The sequence below is a fragment of the Panthera onca genome, chromosome B3, assembly GCF_046562875.1.
Source record: "Panthera onca isolate mPanOnc1 chromosome B3, mPanOnc1 haplotype 2, whole genome shotgun sequence".
Taxonomy (NCBI): Eukaryota; Metazoa; Chordata; class Mammalia; order Carnivora; family Felidae; genus Panthera; species Panthera onca.
In genome coordinates, this window is record NC_138344.1 from 104,818,886 (window position 1) to 104,837,961 (window position 19,076).

At 34.6% G+C, this 19,076-nt stretch overlaps 1 protein-coding gene across 10 annotated transcripts in view; it reads left to right on the forward strand.

The window, feature by feature from the left end:
- KIAA0586 (KIAA0586 ortholog) overlaps positions 1–19,076 on the forward strand; it is a 113,652-nt gene that overhangs the window by 37,696 nt on the left and 56,880 nt on the right. For all 10 annotated transcript variants that reach the window (XM_078448202.2, XM_078448201.2, XM_078448198.2 and 7 more), the window contains 6 exons: positions 1,932–2,039; positions 3,213–3,293; positions 9,299–9,492; positions 10,937–11,055; positions 15,145–15,344; positions 18,780–18,939. In XM_078448202.2, coding sequence (XP_078304328.1) covers positions 1,932–2,039; positions 3,213–3,293; positions 9,299–9,492; positions 10,937–11,055; positions 15,145–15,344; positions 18,780–18,939 — 862 coding nt within the window. The remainder of the gene's footprint in view (positions 1–1,931; positions 2,040–3,212; positions 3,294–9,298; positions 9,493–10,936; positions 11,056–15,144; positions 15,345–18,779; positions 18,940–19,076) is intronic.

Below are 19,076 nucleotides of genomic sequence, written 5' to 3' on the forward strand. Positions count from 1 at the left end.
ACAACAAAATTAGAAGATAATTGCATGGAATTTTTATCAAGGCTAAAGTTAAGTCTGAATATGAGAAAAGAAAACCTACATATGATAAAAGAATAGATTTGAATCTATAAAATCTAAAACTGAAGTTAATGTAAAAAATTCCGATACAAAAAGGAAAACTACAGTGAGAATAGATGAAAGGAATATGCTAGAAAGGATCAATTTTTAAATCTGAAAACTTGCATAAATTAATAAGAAAGCAGTTGCAAATCTGGAAATATTCAAAGAACATAAATACAGAAAAGGAAATACAGTTTATAACCAAGAAAATGAGTAATTTCAATCTTTCTGGTCACCAAGATAATGCAAATTAAAATAACAATGATATACTTCCATTTAAAAACTTATTACTTAAACAATTATATTATTTAATTGGACAAAGCAGTAAAACATAATTATGTTTTTGATGACATTAATTTTTTAATGTTTATTTTTGAGAGAAAGAGACAGAGAATGTGTGTAGGGGAGACACAGAGAGAGAGAGAGATACAGAATCTGAAGCAGGCTCCAGGCTTCAAGCTGTCAGCAGAGAGCCCCAGGCGGGGCTCAAACTCACGAACCATGAGATCATGACTTGAGCCAAGACCTGAGCCAACTCGGCTGCTTAACCAACTGAGCCACCCAGGCACCCCTGTTTTTGATGACATTAAATAGAACTTGTTTGGGTTGCATTTTGGCATTAATTACCAAGACTTTTAAATATTTATGGTTAGTGACTCCGGAATTTAATCTAGTCTCTGTCTATCTAGCATAATGAAATAATTCAAAGCTTAGGGGTAAAACAACCCTGTATGTATGAAGAAGTTTTTTATGGTGATATGTATAATAGTGGAAATACTAGTAATATCTTAAATGTTTGCCAACAGAAAAGTGGTTAAATAATTAAGGCATGTATATTTGTTGAAATTCACAGTTATTTAAAATATAATTATGAGCTGGGTGGCTCAGTCAGTTAAGTGTCCAACTCTTGATTTTAGTTCGGGTCATCATCTCACAGTTTGTGGTTTTGAGCCCCACAATGGGCTCTGCACTGTTACAGAGCCTGCTTGGGATTGTCTCTCTCCCTCTCTCTCAGTCCCACCCCAACTTGTGCTTGCAGTCTCTTTCTCTCTCAAAAATAAAAAAATGAACTTAAAAAATATATAATTATGAAGATTCTACGGAATCAAGAAAGGTGCTTATGACTTTAATTACAATGAGAAATCAGAAATGAAATTATTTTGGGGACACCTGGATGGCTCAGTTGGTTAATCGTCCAACTTTTGGCTCAGGTCATTATTTCACAGTTCATGAATTTGAGCTCTGCAGGGCTCTGTGCTGTCAGCACAGAGCCGGCTTCAGATCCTCTGTCCCCCTCTCTCTCTGCCCCTCCCCTGCTTGTGCTCTTTCCCTCTCTCTCAAAAATAAATAAACATTAAAAAAAAAAAAAAAGAAATGAAACTATGTTAGATTTTAGCCATACATGAGTACATAGTAAAAAGATAAAAGGAAGAGTGAAAATAATTTAAGGTGTTAGGATTTTGAAGGTGGCTCAGTCGGTTAAACATCTGACTCTTGATTTCAGCTCAGGTCGTAATCTTACAGTTCATGAGTCCAAGCCCCATGTCAAGCTCTGCGCTGACAGCATGGAGCCTGCTTGGGATTCTCTGTTTCCCTCTCTCTCTGCCCCTTTCCTGCTTGCTCTCTCTCTCTCTCAAAAATAAACATTAAAAAAATAAAGATAGTAGGATTTTGTGTGTTCCCCTTTATTTTCTAAATTTTGTAAAATATGCTTTCATAACTCAAAAAATTTGTCATCCATTGACTTCACAATAAAAAGTATATGTTATTAATGTATAGATTGACAAATATTTGAGTCAAAATGATAAACTGGATGTTATGTTCTGTTTCAGGTGTTACCCAATGTGGATATTGATAGCATTTCGAATGGTAGTGCTGATGTCGACTCATCTCTGACTAGTCCCAAAGAAGCATGTCCTCCTCTGAAAACCTGGATACAGGTATTCAGAAATTTATCTTCTAGTTTTGAGTAATATCTGACTATGGAGTTTAATATTATTCCATGAAAAGTCTCCCATTATAATTATAATCTATTATAATAATTTCGGTTTTAAGGAAAGGATTCAAAATTAATCTGGAATTGCTGATGACCTTGAAAAAGGAAGTTGGTTTTAAGATCCTTGTGTTTATAAACACTGTGAAAGTGATAATCCTTAGTGTAACTTTTTATGTGTAACTTAAGTTGTAAGACTCTCATATATGAATAGAGGATTTCTATCTCTTTGGAGAAGAAACTTGATTTAAACAAGGAATTAAATTATAGGTTCCTGAATGTGAATTCATAGTCACGTTTGGAGTTCATGATTTGGGATGTTGCTTTTTCAATATAGTGTTGATACGATGCAAAAATTGGCATTTCTCCCTAGTATTTATTTGCTATTGAATAATGAAGCTCTAACTTTACTATACAGTGAAATAATACTGTAATTTCCCCCAGCTTTCATCTATTGTAAGCAAATGTCATCAAGGATACAATTTTAAGGAGAGGGAGAACACCAACAATTTTTCACGATCCGAAATAGTAAAATAGAACTGACCCTAAATGGCAATTATGCCTAATTGAATTTTTTCATCAGTGATTTTTTTCACCAGATGTTTATTAAAACATATGATTACAAATAATTTTTTCGACTGTTTATCATTCTGCTCTCAGGAAGGAGCTAATATGGTTTTGGGGACTGGATTATATCAAGTGAAGCCTAGAGGCTAAATTTGTAAAATAACTATCTTTCTAATTTATTTATTCTGTATCTGTCTTTTTGTGAATGTGTATATATGTGTACTTATATATCTAACATATAAACACTTTGTTTAACTCTAGGAGAGAAATTACAATCCTATCAACTTTATCAATTGACTTAAATTGCATTGTTGGTGGAGTCATTGACAGAAACTTATATTTAATTTTTGATAGCTATTGAGATGAAATTTGATGGCTTGAGGACTATCTTGAATTTCATTTACTTAATGAAATCAATTCTAAACAGGATATTAAAATTTAAAAATAAGACCATGAAATGACAAGTTTATGTTGTGGGTAGAAATATGATAAATTATATATGAATTAAAAATATATTAAGCACAACAAAATCTTTTCAAAAATGTTTTCTTAGAATTCAGAATTTATGAAGGTAGATGAAGAAGAGGTGAAGTTTCCAGGAACGAACTTTGATGAAGTAATTGATATCATACAGGTAACAAAGCTTAGAAACCATGAGAAATTATTTTTCTACCAGCATTCTTTTACATGATTATCTTTTCTTTAAAGACTATTATTATTATTTTTTAGGGCAGTTTTAGGTTCACTAAAACTGCAAAAATAAGAGGGAAGTACAGAGATTTCCCATATACCTTCTACCCCCACACATGCATAGACTCCCCTGCTATTAACATCCCCCACTAGAGTGGAACATTTGTTAAAATTGATGAACCTAGACTGACACATCTTAATCACTCAAAGTCCATAGTTTACCCTAGAGTTTACTCTTGATGATGTATGTATATTCATGGGCTTGAACAAATGTATCCGTCATTATAGTATCATACAGAGTATTTTCACTGCCCTAAAATCCTTTGTGTTCTACCTGTTCCTTCCTTCCTGACTCATGTCCAATCCTTGGCAACCACTGATCTTTTTATTGTCTCCATAGTTTTACCTTTTCCAGAATGTCATATACTTAGAATCATATGGTGTGTAGCCTTTTTAGATTGTCCTCTTTTACTTGGTAATATGCATGTAAGCTTCCTCCATGTTTTCATGACTTAGTAGCTTATTTCTTTTTAGTTTTGAATAATATTCCATTGTTTGTATATATCACATTTATTTACCTGTTCACCTACTAAAGGACATCTTGGTTGCTTCTAAGTTTTGGCAGTTATGCATAAACCTGCTATAAACATCTGTGTGCAGATTTTTGTGTGGACATAAGTTTTCAACTCCTTTGGGTAAATATTAGGGAGGATGATTGCTGGATTGTATGGTAAAAGTATGTTCAGATTTATAAGAAGCCACTAAACTGTTTGCCAAAGTAGCTGTACCATTTTCCTGTACCAGCACCTGTACCATTTCCCACCAGCACCTGCACATCCTTGTCAGCATTTGATGCTGTCAGTATTCTGGATTTTGGCCAGATTTTATGTAGTGGTATTTCATTGTGGTTTTAATTTGTATTCTCTGATGACATATGATGTGGAGCACCTTTTCATATGCTTATTTTCCATCTGCATATCTTCTTTGATGAGTGCTGTTTTCAAAATTGGGTTGTTTTCTTATTGTTGAGTTTTAAGAGTTCTTTGTATATTTTGAATAAGAGTTCTTTATCAGATTTGTCCTTTGGCAAATATTTTCTCCTAGTTTGCAGTTTGTCTTCTTATTCTCTTGATATTGTCTTTCACAGAGCAGAAGTTTTTAATTTGAATGAAGTCCAGCTGATTTTTTCTTTCATGGATCACCCCTTTGGTGGCATATCTAAAAAGTCATTGCTATACCTGCAGTTATCTCATTTTTCTCCTATGTTCTCTTCTAGGACTTTTATAGTTTTGTGTTTTACAATTAGTCTAGGATCCATTTTGAGTTAATTTTTGTGGAAAGTATAAAGTCTGTGTCTATATTCATTTTTTTTCCCTGTAGGTGTCCAGTTCAGTATTATTTGTTGAAAAGACTATCCTTGCTCCATTGTATTGCCTTTGCTCCTTTGTCAAAGATCGGTTGACTATACTTATGTGGTTCTATTTTTGGGCTCTCTATTCTGTTCCATTCTTCTCTTTGACTGTTCTTTCATCAATACCACACTCTCCTGATTACTACTGATTTAAATTTTTTTTTTCAACGTTTTTTATTTATTTTTGGGACAGAGAGAGAGACAGAGCATGAACGGGGGAGGAGCAGAGAGAGAGGGAGACACAGAATCGGAAACAGGCTCCAGGCTCCGAGCCATCAGCCCAGAGCCTGACGCGGGGCTCGAACTCACGGACCGCGAGATCGTGACCTGGCTGAAGTCGGACGCTTAACCGACTGCGCCACCCAGGCGCCCCTGATTACTACTGATTTATAGTAAATCTTAAAGTTGAATAGTGTCAGTCCTCCAACTTTATTCTTCGCCTTCAATATTGTGTTGGCTATTCTAGTTCTATTGCCTCTCCATATAAATTTTGGAGTCAGTTGATAACCACATAATAGCTTGTTGAGATTTTTATTGGCATTGCTTTGAATATATAGATCAAGTTGGGAATAACTGACATCCTGACAATATTGAGTCTTCCTATCTAAGAACATAGTATAATATCTCTTTATTGATTTAGTTCTTCTTTGATTTCCTTCATTAGAATTTTGTACTTTCCCTCAAATAGTTCTTGTACATGTTTTGTTAGATTTATTCTAAAGTATTTCTTTTTGTTTTTTGTTTTTTTTTGGATGCTTATGTAAATGGTATTTGTTTTTTTTTTTTATTTTTTTAAATTTTTTAAATGTTTTTATTTATTTTTGAGACAGAGAGAGACAGAGCATGAATGGGGGAGGGACAGAGAGAGAGGGAGACACAGAATCGGAAGCAGGCTCCAGGCTCTGAGCCATCAGCCCAGAGCCTGACGCGGGGCTCGAACTCACAGACTGTGAGATCGTGACCTGAGCCGAAGTCGGACGCTTAACCGACTGAGCCACCCAGGCGCCCCAAATGGTATTTGTTTTTAATTTCAGATTCCACTTGTTCATTGTTGGCATATAGGACAATGATTGATATTTTTATGTTGACCTTGTATCCTGCAAACTTGTTATAATCAATAATTAGTTCCAGGAGTTGTTTTTTCTTCTAGTTCTAAATAGATTAATCTATATAGACATGTCTACGTAGACAATAGAATGTCTGCATAAACAATCATTTCCTTTGCAAACAAAGATCGTTTTATTTCTTCCTTCCCAATACCTTTTATTTCCTTTTATTGTCTATTTGTATTAGCAAGGACTTAGTACAGTGTTGAAAAGGACTGGTGAGAGGACACATCCTTGCCGTGTTCCTGATGGTTTGAGTATATTTTGACCATCAATATTATGTTACAGTGCTTTGAGAAACTTCCCTTTACTTTTTAGATAAATATATATTACTTTAAAATTATGGTTATTATTGTATAGTACAGTGTTCTCTTCATCTATATCACCTAGCTGCCTCAAGGAAGCTTAATGATTATCAGCTATTTCCCATCTATATCTCATCTCTCCTGCTTCCTGTTTTCTTCCTCCATTCCATTTCCTTTGGCTTCCCTCCCTCCAATCTGTCCTTTCTTTATTCTGTTACATTTATCTGTTTGATTTCTGGATTATTGGCAAGGTCACCAGTTAGTTCATATTGAGGGAAAAAGTTGTGAGGGGTCTAAAATCCAAGAGAAGAGCCCGTATAACAGGAAGAGTTATAGAAATGATAGAAATGGTAATATAGGAGAAAGGGAAAAATAGGAGGAAATGAACTATGATGGATGGGAAAAGATCATAGAACCTGTTTGAATAATAATATGTCAATAGAATTTAAAGACATTTGTTCAATCTATAAAGAGGTCACCAAACTCCACAGCCGAAAAACAAATAACCCAGTGAAGAAATGGGCAGAAAACATGAATAGACACTTCTCTAAAGAAGACATCCGGATGGCCAACAGGCACATGAAAAGGTGTTCAACGTCGCTCCTTATCAGGGAAATACAAATCAAAACCACACTCAGATATCACCTCACGCCAGTCAGAGTGGCCAAAATGAACAAATCAGGAGACTATAGATGCTGGAGAGGATGTGGAGAAATGGGAACCCTCTTGTACTGTTGGTGGGAATGCAAATTGGTGCAGCCGCTCTGGAAAGCAGTGTGGAGGTTCCTCAGAAAATTAAAAATAGACCTACCCTATGACCCAGCAATAGCTCTGCTAGGAATTTATCCAAGGGATACAGGAGTACTGATGCATAGGGGCACTGTACCCCAATGTTTATAGCAGCACTCTCAACAATAGCCAAATTATGGAAAGAGCCTAAATGTCCATCAACTGATGAATGGATAAAGAAATTGTGGTTTATATACACAATGGAATACTACGTGGCAATGAGAAAGAATGAAATATGGCCTTTTGTAGCAACATGGATGGAACTGGAGAGTGTGATGCTAAGTGAAATAAGCCATACAGAGAAAGACAGATACCATATGGTTTCACTCTTATGTGGATCCTGAGAAACTTAACAGAAACCCATGGGGGAGGGGAAGGAAAAAAAAAAAAAAAAAAAAAGAGGTTAGAGTGGGAGAGAGCCAAAGCATAAGAGACTGTTAAAAACTGAGAACAGGGGCGCCTGGGTGGCTCAGTTGGTTAAGCGGCCGACTTCGGCTCAGGTCATGATCTCGCGGTCCGTGAGTTTGAGCCCCGCGTCCGGCTCTGTGCTGACAGCTCAGAGCCTGGAGCCTGTTTCAGATTCTGTGTCTCCCTCTCTCTGACCCTCCCCTGTTCATGCTCTGTCTCTCCCTGTCTCAAAAATAAATAAAACGTTAAAAAAACAAAACAAAAACTGAGAACAAACTGAGGGTTGATGAGGGGTGGGAGGGAGGGGAGGGTGGGTGATGGTATTGAGGAGGGAACCTTTTGGGATGAGCACTGGGTGTTGTATGGAAACCAATTTGACAATAAATTTCATATATTAAAAAAAAAAAACAAAAAGAAATAAAGACATTTGTTCATATTTCTTTCAGAACTTTCAGAACTAAGACCAGTTTTGTTCATCATTAAATCAAACCCTGTTTTAGAATATTAAGAGATCATGGGGAATCTGGTTGGCTCAGTTGGTTAAGCCAATGCTAGAATTCTAGCGTGAAGAGCTTGTATCTACACGTCCTTCTGCTGGATGATGTGTGTTAGTTTCCCAGCCTTATCTTTGGACAGTTGATCAAAGTTGGGTTGGAGCCCCACCTTCGGCTCTGTGCTGACAGCTCAGAGCCTGGAGCTGCTTTGGGTTCTGTGTTTCCCTCTCTCTGCCGCTCCCCCACTCGTGCTTTCTTTCTCAAAAATAAATAAACATTAAAAAATAAACAAACAAAATAACTAAGTAAAGATTGTAACTCAATAAATATCCTCCCATCAGGAAATGAAGCCCACAACTACCAAGTGGCAAAGCCGAGGTAGAAACACTTGTCTTTGAACCCCAAACTATTTGCTATTTCTAAAACTATTCCTTTCACTTGTACATTGAAAAAAATAGTTGTCAAATGTCTTTGCTAGGCCTTAGACATATAAAGATAAATAAGATTCTTGTCTTTGAAACACTCATGTGGTGTTCACATGAGAAGACATACCAGGGAACAAAAAACTTTAATACATTGCAGATCTCTTAATATTCTTTAAAAAATTTTTTTTTTAATATCTACACGGGGATAGAATCCATAAGCTGTGAGATTGTGACCTGAGCCTAAGTTGGATGCTTAACCGACTGAGCCACCTAGGCGCCCCTAGTTAGAATTTTTAAAGAGTCCTAATTTTTTTGATACTCATATTAAATTATTTACAGGTAAAATGATATCTATGATTTATTTCAAAATTTTATGTGAAGGGTAAAGAAGATGGAGAGTATAGATCACACAATTTAGCTGAGTTGATAATTGTTAAAGCTGGGGAACAGATAAATGGGATATGTGTAATTTATACATAACAGATACAGTGTACAAGCACTATTTTGTGTACTTTTAAGCATATATTATATTTTCATAATGAAAATTTTAAAAATTTCAGAAGTAAGTCCTTTGATCATGATGTGATGGTACAAATAATGTGTAAGATAACCTACCTACATATGTAAATGTAAATTTTAGTTTCAGAAAGAAGAAGCAGTTATATTTGGAAACATCAGTTTTATTATGGTAATAAATTAATAAATTTATAGAGGGAAATTTTGAAGTGTTTTATGCAGGAATAACCATGTTATCTAATTTGTTTTATGACTGCTTAAAATGAATATTCGGTTTTAAAATAATTATATAATTAAGGGTCTTCAATTTGATCTGTATGACAAATGTGTATATATCATAAATAATATGATACCGCCTAATTAGAAATGCGGTTGATTAATGTAGAAGTGTTGGTTAATTCACTGACATAAGTTCCCTGTCTATACTTGTCACCAGTAAATGTTAAACAGATACAGAAATATTATAGGTTTTATTTTTATTATTATTATTACCAGGAAGAGGAAAAACCCGATGAAATTCCAGAATACTCTGAACCAATTCTGGAGTTTAACAGAAGTGTTAAAGTTGTTTCTACAAAATATAATGGTCCTCCTTTTCCGCCAGTTGTTTCTACTGTTCAGCCCACTACTGATATTCTGGATAAAGTAATTCAGAGAAAAGAAACATTGGAAAATAGCTTAATTCAGTGGTGAGTTTACAGTAGTGTTGGTGTGAACAGAATCGTAGTAGGAAATATAAAGTATTAAGTTTTGGCTGGAAATCTTCCTTGTTTTCTTTTGTTTATTAAACTTTCCTTTGCTACAGTTACTGTAAACTCTTTGATGTGATGTGAGGGTTTTAACTAGTTGTTGAAGGTATTGTTTCTTTTCTTGAATATTTATGTTTTGGCTTTCTATTATGGCAAAAGAGGCTATTGTTAAGTAACAAAAGCCTTAAAAATGTACATATTCTTTTTTCTTTTTTAAGATTTTTTAAAAAGTATAATCTTTATACTCAGTGTGGGCTCCAATTTACAGCCCCAAGATTAAGAGTTACATGCTCCACCAAATGAGCCAGGTGCCTCTGTACATATTCTTTAATCCAGTGATTCACTGCCAGAAATTTATCCTAAGGATATAATTATGGTTCTGCTACTAGACCATACACTACTTAGCACATACAGTGTTTAGTATAAACAAGGCATTATTCTGCTTGTTACTTCTGTAAACTTATGAACTCTGTTTTTATCCTGTTTTTACCTGTGAGAAACCTTAAAGAAGTTATGGAATAAACACCTGAATAGTAATGGTTATCAAGATTAAATTTAGAAGAATATTTAATGAAATTGAAAGATATTAATCAAGAATATTTAGTGATGTTGAAAGATATTAATAATTACAAGACTTCCCTCAAAAATAAATGTGCATAGGAAAAAATTTGAAAAACAATATGCCAAATTGTTAGTTGTGTTTGTCCCTGAATCTGAGATTATGTGTGAGCCTTATCTATTTTTTTAACTTTTACATATATTCTAATTTATCTACAATGAATATCTATTACTTCTTTAATAATAGTTTATATCAGCCTCTTGGCTGCTCTAAAGAAATGTACAGAAGCAGTGTCCTTGTGTTCCCCTTCTTTTTCCTCCTCTTCTTTCTCTACTTCCTAAAAGTGATCTTGGAAATAAATTATCTTAACTTTTAAAGAGGAAAATGACCTGTATCACAGTCTGTATATTTATTTCTTTGAAGAGGGGGCAGCTGGACTTCTTTTCTAATTCTTATCTTGTGTGGTTTTATATGGGTGCTTTCCAAGTAGGGAACCCAACATTTTAGGTACAGGATATGTCAGATAATTCTTGACCTATACTTTATTATGACTTTAGGAGGTCTGTTAAACTTTTCATTAGAGTAATCTGAAAGTTCATTAAATCAAATTTAAAGCTATCTCCCACATGGAGATTCTGTTTCATGTGGTTTATTTTGCTAGGAGACATATTTGATTTATTTCTTCTCTCCAGATTCAACTTTCAGAATCACTACTTTCATATGTAAATGTTAGTGTCCATGGATAAAGTTTATTTTTAAGGGTGGTATTTCTAACACTTCATACATTTCAATCAAATTTAGGAATCCTCAACTTTTATCCCCCAGGGTAGAACAAGAAATAATGTCAAGAATTATCTCTGGGCTCTTTCCAATTCAACAACAGTCCATAGCTAATGTCAGTGCTTCAGTCAGTGAGGCAAGTGAACCATTGACTTCTGACATAGGTAAGTGAAATGGAATCTTTTAAATTTTTTTGTTATTAAAGGGTAAAACCTTCAAGTCGTGGATTTATGTATCTTAGAGGTCAAGTAGTCTTCAGCTGACAAAAGATAAGCTCTTCCTTCTAATAATCCCTTCCCTGTTCTCTGTAGTGGAGGTTCTCTCATCCCCTTATTTCATACTGCAGCATTCAGATTATTATTATTATTATTGTTCCACCCCTCCATCCCTCCCACCCCAAATCTCTCTATTATTTCCCATAGCACTTTGTATATATCTTTGTTATGGAATTACCAGATTGGATTATGATTGGTGTACATATCTGCCTCACTTACTAGACTATAAATTACTCAGGATTACGGATGTTTCTCCTTTAGTGCCTAGCCTCTGACTGACACCTAATAAGACTTTAGGTATTCACTAAATGGATAAATGAGCCGCTTTCTTTATGGAACCTATATCATTCTCTTCTTCGTATTCTCCTTCCTCTTCCTTTTCTTCTGTCTTCTTCCCTTCCTTCTTCTTCCTTTTCCTCCTCCCCCTCTTCCCCTGATCTTCTGCCTCGTTTTCTATCAGCTTTTTTGAGGTATAGTTTACTTGCCATAAAATTCACCAATTCTGAGTGTACAGTTTGATGAGTTTTGATAAAAGAACACTACTGTACATTAGCCACATAATCATGATGTAGAAAAACACATCATTCCAAAAAGTTCCCTCGTTGCCACTTTATAGTCCATTCCTAACTCCTTTCCATGCCTCCTGGGCCCTAACAACCACTGATCTGCCTTCTATTACTGTATTTTTGCCTTTTCTAGATTTTTATATGTATGTTAACATACAGTAGGTTGTTTTTTGTGTCTGCCCTTATTTAGCATCATGCTTGACAATCACATTTTATGTATGTAGTAATATTACATTATATGGCTGTAACATAATTTGTTAATCAATTTACTAGTTGATGGAAATTTGTAGTCTTTTAGTTTGGGGCTATTATAAATAAAGCTCTGATGTGGATATTTCCAAGCATATTTTTTAGATACATCTTTTAATTTCCCTTGGTCATATGGCAAATAGATGTTTAACTTTGTAAGAAACTACTAAATGTCTTTAGAGAGGCTGTTTTAGTTTGCATTCCCAACCAGCAGTGTTTCAGCGCTCCACTCACTCCACATCCTCACCACCACTGGGTCTTGTTAGTGTTTTTAATTATGGACATTCTGTAAGTATGTAGAGATAGCTCATTGTGATTTTTATGCGCATTTCCCTAATGACTGATGATGTACATTGTTTCATGTGCTTATTTGCCATGTCTATACTCACTTGGGTGAAATGTCTTTTTAAATCTTTTGCCCATTTTTAAGTTGAGTTTTGTGTTCTTCCTGTTAGTGAGTTGTAGAAGTTCTTTATTTGTTCTGGATACAAGTCCTTTGTTGGATATATTTTGCAAATATGTTCTCCTAGTTTATCTTGCCTTTTTGTTTTCTCAACATTATCTTTTGAAAACCAAAAGGTTAATTTTGATGAATTTTAATTTATCAACTTTCCTTTTATAGTTTGTGGTTTTTTTGGTGTATTACTTATGAATCTTTCTCAAGATCAGTAAGCTTTTCTCTCCTATCTTTTCTTCCAGAAGATGTATGGCTTCAGACTATACATTTAGTTCTATGGTACATTCTGAGTTAATTTTGATCCCTACTTTATACCATATACAAAGATTTTTTTTTTCAGTATATGGAAGTCTAATGTTACTAGCATTATTTGTTGAAAAGATTATCCTTTCCCTGATGAATTGCCTTGACACTTTTGCTGAAAATCTGTTGGCTAAATATGTATGAATCTGTTTCTAGGCTTTCTATTCTGTCCCTTGATATGCAAGTCTATTTTTATGTCAATAACACACATTATTGTAATTTATTATTTTTTTATTAATATGAAATTTCTTGTCAAATTTGTTTCCATACAACACCCAGTGCTCATCCCAACAGGTGCCCATTGTAATTTAAAAATAAGTCTTGAAATTGGATTGTGTAAATTCTCCAACTTTGTTGTTCTTCTTTTTTAAACATTCCTATATATTATTACCTCTTTTTTTCCCTCTTCTCTCTCATCCAGAATTACCTACTTTTCTTCCTCCATAGACTAGACTGTCTTTTAACTGCCTAAATCCTAGACTTGAGTCCATATTTACAGCTTTTACTTTCTCACTGCCACTTTGTCTTTAGTCCTTACAGAGCTTTCTGCCCTTCCCCTAATGAAACTCCTCTCTCACAGAATTTGATTGTTAAGAATAACCTTTTTTCCAAATTCTTATCTTCCTACGTGGCTCTAGCATGAGCACTCTCGACCACCTCTAATTCTTCAAATGTCCTCCTCGTTTTGGTTTCTTAGAATCTATTCTGTTCTTGTTCCTCCCACCTTTTTTATTTCTCTAGGACTTTATTCCTCATCTTTTTCTTCCTGTTACTTGAATAAAAATTTTCCCTAAGTTTCTGTGCTGTGTCTTCTTTCTTTTCTGTGTTTTTTTTTTTTTTCCAGTCTCTTTTTGCCATTTGTTACCCTTGGTCAGTTGATGATTCCTAAGCCACACATCTAGGCTGCGAGCTTGCAGTTTGGTTTGTTGATGAACATTCTACTTGATGCTCCACTGGCATCTCAAACTTGACGTATCCCAAATGTATCTTATTTTTCTAACCCGACCTGCTCTTTCTTTGTTTCTGTTTACATTAATACAGAATTTTCTAACTTCACTCCACACAACTGATTGTTGCATTTGGCTAATTCTTCCTGTTTAGTATAATTTGAATGCTTCCTCCACTGCTACCACCCCAGGTTTTCTTTCATCACTTTTTGGAAGGAAGAAAAAAATGACCAACAAAGTTATCCAGGAAATTTGTTTTCCTGGATGAAAATCTTAAAATTTCCAAACTGGATTTTTAGATCCTACTGTTTTCTATTTAAAAGCATGTGTGTTTGTTTTTGTTTTGCCTACATCTGGGTAGGGCTTTTGGCTTTTATAACAGAGATGTTCTGATTTCTGGTCATGCTAAAACAATAAATTAAGAGAACTGAAAAGATATATCTACATATACTGCCAAATATAAATTTGAAATTTGACAATCTTTAATATGGTAACTATAGAGTAAATTGCTGTTACTTGTCCCTCAACAAATGATCCAAAAACACCTGTACTCACTTTTTAGGGAATTCTGGATATTGCTGCCTTAGTTGTACTAATTAAGAAGTTCTCTTTGGAGAGATGACATCTCCATCAAATTGTATAGATCATTGTTTACATGTTCTCTACACAGAGCTTTAGAAATATACCCACTTTAAATCTAGTAAAGTCTGTTAAGGAAGTTTTTTACTGCATTTTATGAACATTTTTACAAATGAAAAGTATTACCTATTTGGAATATTAATATGCCTACCTATATAGCTTCTGATATCAAGCATGTAAACCACTATACAAGTTTGAGTAGGTTTAGTCTGTAGTGCTGGTAACTGATGTATCTGAAAGTATAAAGAAGGAAGGTTTGTTTTCATATTTATAAAGCAGGTACTGTTTCTCTAAAATCCCCCAAAGTCATTGTGTCTTTGTGTTTTGGCCAAGATCTGTCATAGGGTTTCCTGTTACCCTACCCTTGGAAATAAATGTGAGTTGTTTTCAGATGAGAACATTTAAGTGACTGCAAATCCTTTCCATCACTAAATTCTGAAGTGGTAGGGAAGAGGCCATGTGAGTAAAGTTTTCACCTGGGTGTTTTCCTCACTCTTTTGATTTGTTTAGAAAGGATGTTCATTATGTAAGTTGTCATCTTAGTCTCTTTTGTAATAAATAATTTTGTATTTTCATTTTTATTCTTCCTCCTACCCCCTTAAACACAGATGTTTGCATCTTTAAATTTTTTTTTAATTTAAATTTTAGTTAACATACAGTATAATATTGGTTTCAGAAGTAGAATTCATCACTTATATATAACACCCAGTGTGTATCTCTAAAATTTTAAGAATTAAGATTTGGATTGCAGGTATGTTTCTTACATGCTTATTTTGAAATTCTTTCTTTTTTTTTTTTTTTTTTTTTTTTTTTTTAGTGGAAGGAACAAGCAATGGTGTCCTCCAGCTTTTTGTTGATGCTGGGGTTCCTGTGAATTCAGACATGATTAGCCATTTTGTGAATGAAGCTCTTGCTGAGACCATTGCTGTCATGCTGGGTGATAGAGAAGCAAAAAAGCAAGGGCCTGCTGCCCCAAGTGTTTCTGGAGATGTTTCAACAAGCAACACATACTTGCCGGTAGGAGTGACTTCCTTTCATGACTTGGGAGTCCTGGGGAATTTTTGATACGTCTCTTAAAAACCAGTAAGATGGGAGTGCCCGTGTGGCTCATTCGGTTGAGGATCTTGACTCTTGATTTCAGCTCAGGTTGTGATCTCATGGTTCGTGACTTTGAGCCCTGTGTTGGGCTCTGCACTGACAGCACAAAGCCTGCTTGGGATTCTCTGTCTCCCTCTTTCTCTCCCCCTCCCCTGCTTGCTCGCTCATGCTCTCTCTCTCAAAAATAAATAAATAAACATTAAAAAAAATACCATGGACAAATTGTAAATTAGGTGTTGTAATAAGATTATAGTTTGTGGTGGAGATTGATTTTTTGTTGTTGCTATGGTATTATAGTAATATTTTCCCCAGCATTGTATTTTAAAAACTTTTAAATCTATAGAAAAGTTGAAAGTATGATACAATGAAAATCTGTATACTTTCTACCTAGTAGTTACCAATTGATAACTTTTTTTTATTTTGAGAGAAAGAGAGCAAGCTGAGGAGGGGCAGAGAAAGAGAATCCCAAGCAGGCTCTGTACTGACAGCACAGATGTGGGGCTCAAACGCACAAACCATGAGATCACGACCTGAGCTGAAATCAAGGGTTGGACGCTTAACCGACTGAGCCACCCAAGAGCTCCCGATTGATAACTTTTTGACATGTTTTATCTGTCTTTATATGTTACATACTCTTTAAAAATCATTTGAAAGTTGCAGGTATCATGACACTTTACTTCTGATCATCAGCAATATCTCAAAAAGAAGATACTTTCTTACATAATCAAAATGCCATCATCATACTCCTGAAGAAATTTAACATTGATATGTTAATACTATGTAATTTAGAGTCCATATTCAAATCTCCCTATTGTTCCAAAATAACCTTTATAGGATTTTTTTTTTTTTGATTCAAGATATAGCCAATGGTCACATGTTGCTTTTGGTTATTATATAAACTGATATTTTTAATCTTTAAAATAAAATATAGTTTATGTTCTTTTGTTGTTGTTTGTTTCATCAGCCATACTGTGTTAGTTTCTAATCTATTATAGCAACATGGAATTATACATGTTATATATATATATGGACTCTATACTACTATCAGCTGTTTAAAACTTTATAGTCACTTCTGATTTCATAGATCATGAGGGCATCATTTTATATAGGTGAAACATTTAAACTAAGTCATTTGAGGTATAAACATGAAGTTACAGGGGCGCCTGGGCGGCTCAGTCAATTAAGTGTCTGACTCTTGATTTCGGCCCAGGTCATGATCTGTGGTTTGGGAGTTCAAGCCTTGAGTCGGGCTCTGTACTGACAGTGCAAAGCCTGCTTGGGATTCTCTTTCTTTCCCTCTCTCTCTGCCTCTCCCCTGCACACACACATGTACGTGCTCTCTCTCTCTTAAAATAAACTTGAAAAAACAGCATAAAGTTACATATTTGAATTTTATGGAGATGGTATAATGTAATTGATGTGATGTGATTATGCACGAGATTAGGTACATACTTTGGGTTTGCGCTTTCTTAGTTCATTGGTAATGCAAGCAGTGCAGATGTTGTTGGGGTTATGGTTTTCTCTGTACTAATTACACTGGTTTGCTTTCTGCCTGTATGCTGCATATACTCTCATGAGGGTGATTGAATGAGAAAATGTAGAAAAATCAGTGTAAATAGGCAGTATATACAGTTGTTAAGAGCATGGACTTTGGTGCTGGGAAGATCTGAATTTGAACCCTCAGCTCTGTTACTTTAGTCTCAAGTATTATAGAGAAAATGCATAGAGTTCAAATGACCAAGACTTTATCAGAAATCTTTTTACTATCTAGGAGGGCAGGCTCCCTTCCACCACTGCCATATTGTTCATTATCTTCAGAATTGTCATGGCTTTTCTTGGCCTTTGATCTTCCAAATATACATTAAAATTTAGCTTTTAAAAGATTTTGTTGGTATTTTTATGGGAATTGATCCAGTTTTGATTGGTTTTATTTGGAGAGACTTGTATCTTTATCATACTATTATCTTTTTAGCCAAGATTTTGTGGAAGATATAGTGAGATGATGAATGAAAATAGCTTAATCTTGTGTCTAGAATTTGGTACTCAATAACTGTTTATCATCATTATCCATTACTAATACTAGTAGAATACCTTGAGATCCTCTCATGATGATGGTCAAGTGGCATTATATTTGAAAACAGTGCATTTGTTGCTGTAGTTTTATGCAGCCAAGAAGAAAAAAAAACAGTGTATTTCTTTCATTTAAAAATAAGAGTTGAGAATATGCTAATTATTAAGCAGTGCTGTAGAATTTTTAATACACTTTGTGGTTTCTAAATTGTATATCAATTTTCAACTCAGAGTACAGAATAAAGGCTAATTACCCTCCTATATAAGGATGTTTTAGAATGAGGAGAAAAAGACAGTGTATTAAAAAAATAGGTAAAAGACATGTCTAGATAGTTCACACACAGAAAAGAAATACAAATGGCCCATATACATATAAAAAGGCGGTCAATATCATTGATAATAAGAAAAAAAAATCACTGAAACCTCATTTCTACTGATTATATTGGTAAAACTCTGAAAGTTTGATAATGCCATTGTGTAGAAAACTTTGGGGAAATGGGAATTCTCATATCTTCTTGTGATTAGTGCACAATAACATAACCCTGTAGAGGGAAATTTGGCAATATGTATTCAAATAAAAAATGCAGTTTAACCCTTTAAACAGCAGTCCCACTTTTAGGAAATTGTTCTGTCGATAATCTGTAGACATGATTTAAGTCAAGATTATGTTTGATGACTCAGGGGAAGGGAACTAGGTGGACGGGACATGGCTAGGAAAGGAGATTTAATACTCATTATCTTTCTTGTGTACTTTTTTGAATTGTGACCCGTTTGAATGATTACACATTTAACAAATCAATTTTAAAGTGTTTACTTTTTTCTTCCCCGGTATTTCTATCTCCATATTGTCTTCATTTCAACCCCCCCTACTTTTTTTTTATCCTTCCATTGCTTTTTACAGGCTGTGATCTTTTGTGCTAAAAAGCTGCTCTTGATATCTTGTCAGTTAAAATGCTTCCTTTCTGTTACATGGCCTACCCAGCTTTTGTTTGCACTTGATCTTCAGCTGTATATTCAGCTGTGTCTTCCTATCAATATTAGAAGAGCGAGCTTCTGATTTCTTTGGGGCCTACTTCAGAGTCAGAGCTATTTTAATGGCCTGAGGCTTTCTGCAGGCTAGTCTTGAAACTTAGCAGCTAGAAGAAGTTCAAGAGCCAGGGAAGTTAGGGCTCCATTTCTTCCCCTCCATTTAAATTCTGTTAATCTCTAAATGAGCTTATTGCATTGTTTTACATTACCTTTATATGGGTGATTATAAGCACCATTTGTCTTGTTTTATTTTAGGCAAGAGTGTGTACCCCAGTGCCTACCCCACAACCAACTCCTCCTCGTTCACCTTCATCACCTCCTAAGGAGAGTGTGTTGGTAAAAACTCCAGATTCTTCTCCCTATGATTCAGATCATGATTTAGCTATTCCTGTGAAAGAAATATTTGCTGAAAAAGGTAGAAACCTTATTTCTATAACTTAGTTTTATTCTAATAACTACTAAATAAGATTTCATGGTTTATTTTATGTTTTATGGATTAATATGTACATACCTACTGTTTACTAGGTTTTAGTAAATCATTTTTTCTTGTAA